Source organism: Pagrus pagrus, assembly GCF_965226575.1.
Source record: "Pagrus pagrus genome assembly, chromosome: 19".
Lineage (NCBI taxonomy): Eukaryota > Metazoa > Chordata > Actinopteri > Spariformes > Sparidae > Pagrus > Pagrus pagrus.
Genome location: NC_140203.1, coordinates 14,829,980 through 14,844,192, shown reverse-complemented (window position 1 = coordinate 14,844,192; position 14,213 = coordinate 14,829,980). Strand labels below are relative to the sequence as shown.

General features: G+C 39.3%; 1 protein-coding gene across 2 annotated transcripts in view; it reads right to left on the bottom strand.

Moving 5' to 3' along the window:
- The window catches only part of rabgap1 (RAB GTPase activating protein 1), a 73,907-nt gene that overhangs the window by 37,943 nt on the left and 21,751 nt on the right, over nt 1-14,213 (bottom strand). For both annotated transcript variants that reach the window (XM_084383419.1, XM_084383420.1), the window contains 7 exons: nt 12,721-12,831; nt 12,005-12,071; nt 11,821-11,923; nt 10,856-11,025; nt 10,278-10,446; nt 8,931-9,024; nt 7,038-7,188 (listed from right to left, as the gene is read on the bottom strand). In XM_084383419.1, the coding sequence (XP_084239545.1) occupies nt 7,038-7,188; nt 8,931-9,024; nt 10,278-10,446; nt 10,856-11,025; nt 11,821-11,923; nt 12,005-12,071; nt 12,721-12,831 (865 nt within the window). The remainder of the gene's footprint in view (nt 1-7,037; nt 7,189-8,930; nt 9,025-10,277; nt 10,447-10,855; nt 11,026-11,820; nt 11,924-12,004; nt 12,072-12,720; nt 12,832-14,213) is intronic.

Sequence of the window (14,213 nt, the reverse complement as noted above, 5' to 3'; positions counted from 1 at the left end):
ACAAACACAGTACTTGTTCGTTTTACAATGTAAACCTTGCATAACAATGGTACTTATGTAATGTATAATTACACAAATGGGCTTCCCTTCGGGACCTTTCAGATTTAAACGTGTTGTTTTCTTGGTTTCTGCTGAACTTTAAAACTTTGTGTGCATGAGTCACTGAAAGACCAAGAGAGAGAATTCATTTCTCATATTTCTTATGTTTGTACCACTGCTATCTGTAAGCACAGTACAAAAGAGATGCAGTTTCACAATTTTCAGCTTGATTGCTTTTGAACAATAACTTAATCCATGTGTGTCCTTCTGTCTATCTGGCCTGAAAGCCCTGAACAGATATGCACCTGCCCCTGATTTTGCATGTATCAGCAGATGCTATGCCTCTACTTAGCATGAGAGTTGCTTAGACACAGTCAGCTATACCCATGTAGCATGACCTCACCAGACATTTTTTAAATCTCTCGGGGCAAGCATTGACAGCCAGCTTTTTATTGCAACACTCTAAATGGACTGGTTAAGGCTCAGTTTAACACTTTTTATTTCATTTTCTTTAACAGGTTAGCTCTAGCAAATCCCCCTTCAGCCCTCCTGCAAACAGCCTGTGCTAGAATAATTACCAACCGAGTTATTTTTAGATCATATGATGTGATGATTGCATTTAATTACCCAGAAGGCTGTGCTAATATTAGAAACATCAGTGGGATGTAATCGCTGTCAGGTTTAGTGCTGCATGGTCTACATCTTCTTCCTAATGACTTTCTGAAGACTGCAGAGTTTGTCTCGTGCAGGGAAATTTGGTGTAGCGTGATGGAGACCCAAACATACCCACACAGCCACACACACACACCAGCCTGCACCTTTCTCCCCCGCAATACAGACACACTCCCATGCTTTCACGCACCTCCTCTGCCCACCACACGAGGAGCTAAAAATAGATGACAGTACGACGAAAGAGGTTGGAAGAAGGAGAGGAATAGGAGAAAAGGAGGAGGAAGGGATTCAAAGGAGGGACGGAGCTCATCAAAGAGGAGAGGAGGAAGAGGTGGAGGAGAGAAAGAAATGTGATATGGCAAGAACAAAACAACAACAAGGAAATGGAGCTGGGAGAAAGAGGGAGAAGCAAGAGCGTGATGTCCTGTCACCTGGTTGCCAAGCTGAGCGCAACTTAGTCCTGTTAGATCTTTAACTTGTGCTTTGTCACAGCCCGTCAACCTCTGAAGTTGCTGACACTCACCGGGAAACAACACAATGGACCTAAACACTTGAAACCCTTGTCTGTAAAGCTAATGATTACAGTTATTATCAAGTCAAAACCACACTAATGAATAACTGGTTGACATTATGATAGCTCTTTACTAACAATGTTGTTATTGTTAGGGTGGAATCAGCCTTGCATAGCCAGAGACTTGCTGCAGACACTATCATTCTGCCTTAGAAGGAAAAAACCCTTGGGTTTGCTTACATTTCTTTAAACCAGTGACAATCGTCCTGGACTGCTCAAAGCCCAGGATGCAGCAACGGTGTCCCTACAAAATAGTGTCGGGAGGAACATGTTTTGTTGGAATATTTGCTTGTGGGGAGGCAAGTCCTGCATTAAAATGGCTAAATCACTGCACAAGGACAGGTACATTCGTACTGCTAGTGAACAGGTTTGGGTAACTTGCTATTTTCAGCATGTAGGTTGCTAGGTCAGAGGTTGGTGTTTCCCACAGAAACAGGGATTTTGATTGCGAAAGGAGAGGAGAACTCCGACTGAAATAACCGGCCAATGGGTGGAATACAATAATGCTTAATATCACAGGAGCTTCATCTTTAAGACACCAGCAATGTTTTTTTATTTTTTTTTACTTAAACTGGCAATAGACAACTTTTTTTGCTTTGACTCATTCTGTATTAAATATAATTGCACAGTGTAGTGGCTGTACAAAAATGGCACCACCCATGTATAGATTGGTTCCCTACAAACCTCACTTTCACAATGCTATTTTTTTTGTTTACCCCAGAAAAATTAAGGAAGGATTACGTCACAAAGAAAGTGTGTCTGCCACTGCGCATCGAAAACAGGGAAGGGAATTCTGGGGCTGACTACTTCCACTTAAGATGACAACAAATTAATACATCACCAAAACTAGAACAGATATTCTGTTGATAAACTCAGCTCATGACTATTAAAAGAATTAGATTGCTAATTGCAACCACCATCCTGGCCGACTCCATCTGATTACTATTAATACCCACCACCCATCATCACCCAGCTGGTGGCTCATAATCCTGATAATTCTCTACTGTTCTTACATAAATATAAAATGAAGCAGTCGCACTGTGCCTGCTTATTAACTTATTTTCTCAGTGTGATATAACAAAAACACAAACAGAACTCATCAGCTGATGTCCTATCTGAAGTGCCCGGTAGGAATGGAAAAGAAATTTATAAAAATCCAAGAACTGGATAGCTGAGACAATATCATCTATGTCAGGGAATTTATCTTATCTCTTGACAGTGAGCCTAGAGCTTACATTTGCAGGACATTATCAGGCAAGGGTGGTGAGTTGTTACATTAGACACAGACAGACACAAATGCTTTACTGTAGAAAGATAACACAAGACTCTACAGAAATAAATAAGCCTGTTCACATTCAACTGCAAAAATGACTCAAACATTCTTTCATATGACTGTCGGAACCTTCTGGCATTCATTGTGTATATTTTTTAAGAGAGAAACTGGCTAAAGTAATTCCAATTCTGCCCAGCAGAAGTCAGAACAGCAATGCACACACTGACCTATGGGACAGAGAGACAGGAAGACATACAGTTGCACAGAAAAAGAAAGAAGCAGAAATGTTAGGCCGACGCGACAGCGGCAGAGGAGTGAGAAAGAGGCGAGCAGACAGTGTGACAAAACACAAATGAGCAGGCAAGACAGAGAGAGGCAGGAAGACACTCAAGGTGACAGGAGCACAAACAGGTCGAGGTAGAAGTTAGTCAGGCAGACACAAATACAAATGATTATAAAGACAGACAGGTAGACAGAAAGGCAGGCAGACAGGTCATTAAGTGGGTCACACAGAGACAGACAGTTACGAGCGCTTGTTTTTTCTCTCCACGGGAGGCTGCCGCAGCAGTTCTGGGTACCCATCCAAGTGTGTGTATGTATGCTCATATACACTAACCTTCTGTCCCCCTCATGTAGGTAAATGTAGGCTGAAACATCTTTGAAAGTCGCGGACTAACACGATATCATACAACCCCACATCAACCACACAGTTCTGGTTAACACAGGTTTACCAGTATGCTATGGTTAATACTCTCAACAATTTACTCAGCATATTGAGAGTAATAGTAAATGTTCCCAAGCTGTGCATAACCACATATTTGAGCATGAGTGGGGCCAACCACCAGGCCTGTTAAAGCTGGGGTTGGTAAGATTGTGGAAACCGACAAGAGCACGCTAAATATTAAAAATTTACAACCAAGACGCACTGTATGATCACACCTATTGCCCCAAGGCTCTCACTGGCCAGCTGAAAGATGTGTGTGAGTGGCTAATGTGCTTCGTTCAATAAGCACTCTTAGCTTTATTAGTCTAAATAAACAACTCTGTTTAATACCATAATCATATAAACACAAGCATAAAAGTTGTCATCAATTTACCTCAGTCCAAAAAGGCTATCCAGCCCAGCAACTGCTCTTTGCTATGGCTGTGTGCTTTGTGCTAGCCTGGTTAGCCGCTTGACAACACTTTAAGTGTATCACACATCATTCTGGTCTCGAGTGAAACCAAATACACAAGTGTGTATTCGTACAACTAAACAAAAATCATCCTAATGATATTTCTTTTCTCTAGTTTTTATTTGCATTTGTTTGGTGGTGAGGTAATCCACAAGTAACAGAAAGTGATCATGTTACATTACTTTCATATTGTTATACTTGGATTACATTACTGACTACATTTTTTAACAGGTAATTGGTGACTGTATCAGAATACATTTTTAAAGTAACCCTACAAACCCTGGTTATGGGTACACAAGGTAATCATCTAATCATTGCCCATTTGTCTACTTCATCTTCTTGGGCTGTGCACCTTTCTTTGTTGCAACTATCCAAGCCTCATACTCTCTCAAACTCAATATTGACACAAGTGTTAAAATACAAACATTTTACTTTTATTAATTATTATTTATCACCTCAGAACTATCTACAACGAAAACAGTGTCAATATAAAAACAGTCTACGATGCAAAGAATTTTTGAAACGCCATTTTAAAAACACTAAAATATCCAAATCTCAATATAATTTTATTTCTAACTTTGAGAGTACCACTTATAACCTGAAAGAAAAATTATATTCACATACTGTGTCTATTTTTCAAAAGGTTAAGCAACCCTTTACTGGAACAAGTGTTGGCTGTTTTGCTGTGATTTGGTCACAGTGTTACTGTCCCTGTCTTGCCTGCCAATATATCACACCACTTTGGTAACAATCTCCTGATTAAAATCAGCTGGCACTGGATCAGTGCGTTGCCGAAAGGATTATTTGTTTGCCAGATTTACTAACTGTCCATGACTAGCTTCTACTCACTACAATGTATGGAGCTCATGCAAAATGTGGGCCATGGCTACAACAGCCTGATGAATTTTTCGGTTACTGATGGGAGTGTTAATTAGTCAGCACTCGATGTCAGACTGGTACTTCCAGTACTTGGCAGAAGGGACCCTCGTATTGGGGGATTCATTAGGACACCATTGGGAGAGAAAAGGTAAATGGGCTCAGACCTACAACCTTGTTTGCACTTCCATCACTGCACTGCATTCACATACATGATTGAACACCAAGTTCACAGGGTTAGGGTACAGAAGAGGGCACCAGCTAGGACACGATGTGCATACAGTGCAATACAGCACAAAGAGAAACACAAACACACAGGCTGAAAACAGAAAGCACACAAAACTAATTAGGAGCTGTATCTGGTATGGTATGTACAAAATTTTAAAGCAGGGGCTGAAAAGATAAAGAAGGAATTGGTAAACGAGACAATAAGCTTTAATTAGTTCCAGTTACAACACCAACATCTGATGTGAATGAAAACTGTCATAATTAATACATATTATATACCAAAAAAAACATTGCGCAATACATTTCAATACTTTTGTCAACATTTTAGAGCCATTTCATTAACAAGATCTTTTGTGTCTAACTAGCTTAATTAAAAAAATCTACTTGGTGTATGCACAGCTCTTTGTGTTAAATAGCTATTTACTGTTTTTCTTTCCTTAAACTGTTCTTGGCCACTTTCTCCAGTCTTGTTCTTAGGAGACAAAATAAAAAACGTAAAATGGTTTGTCAGAGTCAGATATAGCCGCACGTGTTCTCCACACTTTTCTCTGTGTTTCTTGGCTGACGCAGAAACCTGGAATGCTTTACTGCTTCTGCAATAAATTCCAATCCAACTTTTTGTCCAAAAGCTATCAATGCAGTGGCATTGTGATCTGCTGTTATTGTTCTCTGAGTGAAAGTTGAGATTCCATTCATACCATTAAATTCAAGAGAATAACAGTGTGGTTCCTACGATATTTTGGTGTAAGACCTGTATCCTGACATGCCAGGGATGTAAGGCGAAATAAAGGAAAAGTGCAAAGGCAGAGATAGGAAAAGAGCAAACGAGAAAGGGGGGGTGAAGAAAACGAGAGTGGGAGAGCAGAGGGGAGGAAAGGGCAAGACCAACATCTTGTCACCACCTGGGACCCAGTTTGCTGCCCGGGGATGTTGCCTTTACGTAAGAGGAGTGGACAGAGCTGCGGCTGAGAAAAAAAAATGACAAACTAACACACTGTTCTCAGTGCACAGAGGGGGGCTAACCATCTACAGCAGGGCTAAGCCACCTCTGATGCTTACACACATGGCCACACAGACGGACCTACACATGCACACTGTGATTTTGTTACATGTGAAACTTAATAGTGAGCTGTCATCTCTGAACGTCTGCAGCAAGGAGGCACACAGGAGGAGGCAATGATAAGGCGAAGCGGCTATGACAAACCATATGTCAAAAAAATAAAGATGCTGTGTTTAGGATTTGGGAGGATTCAGTGGAGTCTATTGGCAGAAATTTGATATAATATATTAATTATAATGAATAATAATTAAATCTATTTATTTTAATATGAGGGTGAGGCCAGGGGTGTTCAGTTGTTTGCAATCTGCAACAACACAGCTAGATGCAACAAAATCCTACACCATGGACTTTTAAAATTATCATAATTGAATGATTTAATTACTGTCATTTCAGAACACAGACCAACCATTGTAAGTAGCTGAATGCAGGCAACTTCTGGCCGAGGTCCAAGGTCACAAAACCGATTAAAATACAAAACTTGATCTCAGTTAATGCCTCACTTGGCCTTCTTGTGAACTGTTGCATCTAAAAAATAATAGCTAACCTCATGTAAGTTTTAGGTGGTTACATAGACATTTTCTTTCTTTGTTTATTAACTAAATATAGGTTGAAACACGATTGAGTTATTAGAGGATGTTCATTTTAACAGAACAATTAACATACAGCATATCTCTTCTTGAGGAAGAAAGCATAATGCAAAAAGTTATCAGCTGGCATGATCAACAAGGCAGCAGTGGTTACCATCACAAGTTTGAAGCACATGATAAACTTATGAGACAGGGCCATCGGTAGCCTCGGAGGTGTACTTCCAAAGAACGGTTGCCAAGGACAATAACAATAACAGTAACACTTTGGCCGGAACAAACCATAAACAAAACAGAAATTATATCTGTTTGAACTAAATGTGCTATGGTTAAAGAGTTCAAAGTACAACCAAGTATAAAAACAGACAGGACAAAACCATTGCAGACAAAGATTTGGAAATCATCAGTGGTGATTGTATTTGCTTTCTGATGCGTCCTAAAATAAGGGGAGCTTTTGTATGAGTCACCTTGTTGGAGGACACCACCAACATTAGCGGATCATGGGGATTTAGTGTGCCCTGACAATCTTGACAAAGACAGTACTTTTGTGTAATCTTACCTTCGTAATAAGAGTCCTGTACTCTTCTACCTGGTGGTCATTGTTATGACAGCCTGCCAGGAGCTGCCACACCTCCCCACGGAGAGCCTCGGGGATGCCGCTGCGCACCAGAGCTGGCAGCTGCCTGGGACGCACTGATAAGTTCATATGCCTGAGAGGAGAGAAGAGAGGAGTCGAGCGCTGCAGTTTATCAAAGACATCCTATTTTTAACATTATTTATTGTTACTTATTCAGTCAATCTTTAAAGTATGGCACACTGATAACACAGGTTGTGCTTCTGCAGTCTTTCCGTGCACACCTGCCTACCATATCTACCCAAAACAATATTTTTGCTGGCTCTATATTGTGTCTAAAAAGGACCATCATCATCTTTACAGACGGCCAAGATTGTGACTGCTGAGGAGTTATATCACCTAATACCACAAGTGTAAGGATTTACATGCATAGCAGTCTTTTTTAAAGTTCAAGACGTACCTCCCAAATGTGATTCAGTGGATCAATGAATCATATGTTAGTGATTCATGATGTAAAATATGTGGTATTTTTGTACAGAAAATCCCAGAATCTAACCAAGAAGTTCTTTTTCAGTTTTATTACTTGACTTTTTTCCGTTGATATTTGGAAATCAGTTTTGCACTATTTTTAGCAGGGTGGGAAAACAATAGACAATAGAAGACAATAAGCCAATAGAATATTGCAGCAAAAATAAACAAAAGCGAATTTGAATGCTTTCCTTCCTTGCTCATCCTCACATTTAAATGTAAAAGCTGTTGGGGGAAACACTCCATCTCAGAGAGTAATTTAAACCGTGTGCAGGCTAAAATGAATTCATCTGCCCACTGGTAAGTGACAGAGAGAGAATTAGAGGTAGAGAGAGAAGGTTAACTCGGAGGCACAGCAGTACCTACCTACCAACTATCGCCTGACTGGAGCTGACACAAAACCCCTGATGGTTCTCTCACCCACCCTCCTTTCTTAATTCATCCTTCTCTATTTTTTTCAGCTTGTTTGGTTTATTTGTTCCAAGCACCAGGTTATGCAATATGTGGCATTTACTTTTGAGACTAAGCAGGGAAACAAAAAGTATACTGTGTGTATGTGCATGTCCATGCATGTGTGTGTGCATGTGACGTAAGTAATGCCAGGCCCGGTCCTTCGGGGCATGAGATTGTAAAGGGCTTTCTGTGACTCGCCTCTCTGTGCTCCCCGAGCGCTGCATCCCACAACGCCAAAGCACACACTCTCTCGTTAAGACACACACACACAATCATCAATCACACGCACAAAGACTAGTATTATTATTATCATGACAAGCTAGTCTTATGATTCCTTTCTTTACTTGGCCATTCTTCTTATGTTCTTCAAAAAATTTGGAATCGTCAGAGTGCATTACAAACACCCAAATATAATAAGTAACAAAGTATATACAATATTTATGACAAACAAGTCATTTACTGTGTGTGTGTATATATATATATATATATATATATATATATATATATATATACATATATATACAAATTCAACCAAAGACACTACTCTCCTGAAAAACATACAGAAGAACAAAGGCATGCCATGTGTGAGTGTATGTGTGTGTATGTTTTTGCATGTGTGTGGAGCTTAACTTACAGCTAATTAAAGTCCGGGCAATTTCTATTCAGTTCATCACAAGCTTTTGATTAAAAACAAATGCAGTAATGGAAGAGGGAAGCCATCTTAATAAGCTGCTTATCAAGAACTCATGCTGCTGCTCTTATAGTACATCCGTTAACACCCCCCCCCCACACACACACACACACACAAATGATTTATTTGAGTGTGTTTGTGACTGTGCACTCATTGCTACAGCAATAAAGTGGAAGGACAAAGTTAACAAGGGAACAAAGCCTTACCACTTGGATAACAAGTCTCCCCAGGTCTCCAGGATCTTCTCTGCACACTCCTTGGAAACGTCACCTGACCCGCTGAGCAATGGCTCGTCGTTATCTGGACAGGAGTGAGATACATCAGTGTCCTTTTCCTTTTTTTTTTTTGATAAGCTCATTAAACACTCCAAATTATATGCAATTCATCAGAACTCATGTATGTAAAAGGAAAATTGTTACATAAATGTGACACGTTGAGATATTTCCTCATTCAGAAAAATATTTTTTTATAAAGTCACTCACAAACTTTCTGCTAATTGGTGTTATCAAGATGGTGCCTACTTCATCATCAATTAAAGGTGTTTAATGAAATGTTTATTGTAAATTGTGTGGTTTATTTATCTGTATATTCTGAGCTGCATCTGAAAACTTGAACAACAGCTCTCTAAATAAATGATTTAAATGATACGTTCAAAGTATCTGAACATATCAGAAGTAAAATTCTTATTCTAAGCAAAGCGGGGCTTTCTCAGTGTCAAATCATGGCTAGATTCAGAGTTTTGAACCCTACTGTATATGTACTGTGGTATCTAAATATGCAAAACAGCAGGCGAGTAGATATCAGTGGACATGTAGTCCAAACAGGGAGACCAATCTGTACCCTGTGGATCAAAGATTAACACACAGGCAGATACAAAAAGTAACTCAATGCTACGCCCTGCATTTTATTCACATTGCTATCCCTCACATTCACACTAAGATACAAAAACACACAAACAGCACTGCTAGCTAAGTATTTTGTGGGAATAAAGTACAAACAGTTCTGTAACACAGTGTCTGATCTCCCACGGGATGTCTCCTGTGGACCACAAGTCTAAATCTGGTACAGCCCCACAGGGTAGAATTTGAGGGCTGCAACTTTGAATATATGAAAGTCAGCAGCATAATTCAGCTGGGTTATATGCTGTTTAACTGTGTTTAATTTCATGCTGCTGGGCAGTAATACTTTTATTTTTTGTGCTCTAGAGGTGTATGTTTATGAATGAGGTCAGTCCTGACCAAGGACACCACAATGGTTCAGTGTTCCAGAGTTAAAACGAGCTGTAATTTATATTATCTTGCTAGCTGGGCATCTGCTTTGAGGCTGTTTAGGTGTTTTACATGATCAAGTCCAACAAGCGGTTTCTAAAAGTTAAAATGGTTTTCATATGGTTATGCTAGTTAGGCTACTTTTTGTGGTTCTATATAGTTTTTAAAGACCATTTTCATATAGCCTCTATAAAAGAAATGATACCCTTTGCTGTATCAGGAATTTAATATGTGCCTTTCATAAAATAAAATATGATTAAGTGATAATAGACAGCATCCAATCACCTTCCTCCTCGTCATCCTCGGGGGGTGAGGGAACCATGCCACCAGGCCCGGTGGGCAGGATGCCGGGACTGGCTGTGGTCTTCCGTTTCTCTCTCTCAGTCTCACTTTCCAAACTCACCACCTCATAAAGTGTGTCCGAGGCAGGACTCTTGCGCTCTTTACGCTCCATCTGATGAAACAGGAAACACATTTTAATTTCTTTGTCACATATTACTTAACCCCTTTCACGCTGGAGAAAAACCCATTAACATCTCACTTTTGTCTTCATAATGAAAGGATACAATCTGCATTCATTCCCGGGTTGAATATTCACAGCTCCGATTGGAAGTGAAGGAAACTTAGTATGTCCACCCTGGTATCATACCAGGGTGGACATACTAATTTTTCTAATCAATTTCTAATATCCACTGTTTTCAGGCCAGATGCTTTGATGCACATTGAGCATTTAGTCAGCTCAATTAAGTTTGAAAGTGTATTAATACATATTACATCACAGCTGATATCTGGTGTAATTCACAGAGACTATCGCTACAATTGATCTAACCACTCGTGGAAAACTGCGCCATGACTTGACATACCTGTCGTAGTTTAAGGTAGAAGGTCTCAGTGTAGTTTCGCTTGCTGAAGGGCCAGAACAGCCGGTCATTTGGGGAGCACACTCTCACCCTCGTCTCCAGCAGAAAACGGACTGGCTCCTCCACCTCTGTAATCACCAGGTCCACTGCTGTCGTCATGTACATGAATTTATCTAGAAAAACAAAGACAACAGCCTTAAAGTAATCCCAGATGAGTGATTCCTTATAACAAATTGATTTTAACCGAAAACTGTGAACATGTGTTAGGGCTGGGAAATATGTCCCAAAACGTGATACACAATATATTTCTTGAAGGCATTTATAAAAGCTAGGACTTGGCGACAAAATCAAATATTATGATATTTTTTACCAGAATACCTCAAATTATTCACAAAATATTAACACAGTAAGATTTTTGATGAGTAATAATCAGTAATGTGGATATAATTACTAAATATTAGAATTAGAAGTAGATCAGACTGATAAGTTCAGAAAAATACATCACTTTACTGTAATACAGCCTTTAAAACAAGGACGACACTTTATCTCAATATAACAATATCCTAAATCTAAAACGATATATAGCGTGTGACTGATATGAACACCAGAGTATATACAGCATGTGGAGGAAGTCAGGGCGTGAGGACCATTGGTCTTGATATTGGTCTGTTCAAATATTATAGCTTCTGCCTTGTATGGACATTACTTTTAACAGCACAACACATTTTCCATGCTTATTCAGTCCGGCTATAATTTCACCATAAAATTGCTCCTCCACTCTGCTTGATTTAATGGATTTAAGCAACCAGTGGAGAAAGTTATTTTTATGCTGGAAATGTGCCAAGTATTGGTGTGAAGATATGAGTGATTAAATAACCAAGTGGAAAATGAAACATGAACCAAGGAAAGAGTAACTGTTGAAGATACTTCTGTTTTATTAGACTTTTTGACAGATTTTTGGCTGCTACCTTTGGGCGTTTCCTCATTCACAGCCTGAAACTGAGGCGTGTTGGGGTTCCAACTTCCTGTGATGATGTAAGACTTCCCGTCTGAGCTCTTTCCCATTGACTCCTGAAGGGGCACAATGTTGGAAGAAATTAGCCACCGCACACAAACACACAACGACAAACAAACACAAAAACAGTCACCTACCAGGTCCAGCAGGTGCATGTCGCTGTTCTTCACATTTTTCCCTGGGCTAAGCAGGAGACCGAAACACCTGGAGAGGAGACACGCATGAAAGAGATGCATTCAAACAAACAAACATGCACATACAGACAAGCGCACATACACAAAGATACGAGAGAGAGAGAAGTTAAATAAATAGGATTACATAAGGAAAAAAGAAGAGGGGGAGGGGGAAAAAGAACAGAGCAAGAGCGGGAACCAGACACGGAACAATAAATCTCCCTATAGAGTAAAACCAGTTGTTAACCATCACATGTTACCGCAAATAGCTTCCTGAACTGATCTCTAACACAGACCAGAACATGGAGAATATTAAACACAGCACTTTAATCCTTACCTTCTTCGGGTTCATCAAACAATAACAAACCACTGTGAAAGTGGAAGTCTGCAAGAGGGTGATGGAATGTTTACGTTTCTACAGATTTATCAAACCATGGAAAATGAGGAGTGTCGGAGACAGACTCACATCAATCACCGTCTTACAACTGTGCCTGAACACTTAAAACCTGACGCGGGCCGACACACGGATGTAAAGATGTTCACTCAATTTTAGCTGAATGATTCCGTTCATATAAATGTCTAGTTCTAGCTTTCGTCATGCTTCGAGAAACATGCGCTGCGTTAGTTGTTGCAAATGACTTCTGTGTGAGTGAATGCTCATTTTTTGTGTTTTATTTTACCTCTCAATGGCCAGTTCCTTGTTGGAAGTCTGCTGGACATAAATGACAATTTTCTTGTCCATTCCTGCACGCAGTTTGAAGCTCTGCTTGTCCTTGTCTTTTGCTACAGCACTGAATGTGTGAAAAACAAATAAACACAGTGTTTAATACAGACAGGGAATGCAGAATACAGAGTTGCTGCACTGGACAGTATGAGAAAACTGATGCGTTGTTTTAACATTAAAGTGTGTAAACCTATTTTATTAAAAATAAAATAGGTATAATAAAAATAAAATAAAAAATAACAAAATAAAATTTTGAACCTGAAAATAAGCATTATATGTCTCCTTTGAAAAAAAATCCAACCCAATGGCATTAGGGACATTAAAGGTAATATTTGACCTCAGGTTGTCAACACAGGGAGACTAGGGAGTAAAACAATAATCCTGCAGTCTCTATTCTTGATACAAACTAAATCATACAGTTAAAGCAACTAGAGTCGCTTCTGCTGGTCAACTCGAACAGTGGAATTTTCTTTAAAAAAAGAGTGGACCCATTAATCATAATAAAAGCATGCTTAAAAGCTATTTTCAAACATTCTCTGGTCCTGGTTCTCTTTCCTGCTCTGAAAGCAGACGTTTGAGACAGGAACAGTAATCAACATTCTCCAAAACTGTGCTGAACCAAATTCCTGAGGAAACACTGAGGAAACCCTTGAGTGCAGAGATTCTTGAGTAAAAACAAAAAAAATCGATTAATCAACTTGAAATCTATTGCAAACATTTGGAACTTGCCATTCAGTCATCACAAGAAACTTCCTCTGTGAGTAGAGACTTAATATAGCAGATACCACTTTTCGAATCAGTCATGGTTTTATATTGCAATTAGGTCCTCTGACTGCAGACAAACAGGTTTGTTTACACCCTATTAAAAGGAAAAATCATCCAACTTCTACTTCTATTTTATTTTACAGAGCATTCTTTCCCTATCTTATAAAATTCTCACACACAACAGTCTATGTGTGCTTGCATGAGAGAGCTGTTTGCTTGCAGGTCAGCACACTAAAAATAATCAACTACGAGCTAATGAGGAGGAAATATGTGCTGCCTAAAAATAATCACAGGCATTTTTTGTTTGTTTGTCTGTTTTTTCCAAATAAGATGAGTATCTAAGGCAAAGAAGCGACTCATTAATACAGGAAATTCAACAAGGTCATGAATGATGGATTGAATGAAGCAAACATAAGAGCTTGCCGTTCTCTTATGTTAAAAGGAGTATGATCTTAATTAGAAGCGGTCAATTAATTAGAGTCTACTGTGAGACAGGAAGGACTCCTCAGTCCCTTTTTCAAATGTGGTCTACTTTATTTCCTTTAATTTCTCTTTAGTAATATTTTCATCATTTCACTTCTACTTTTATAATTTTCATGTTTCATTTACTGACACACTCTTCGCTCTTCCCAAGTGTCATACAATGTTCAAGACATACATTACCGGCTAGATTTGCCTGTTAAA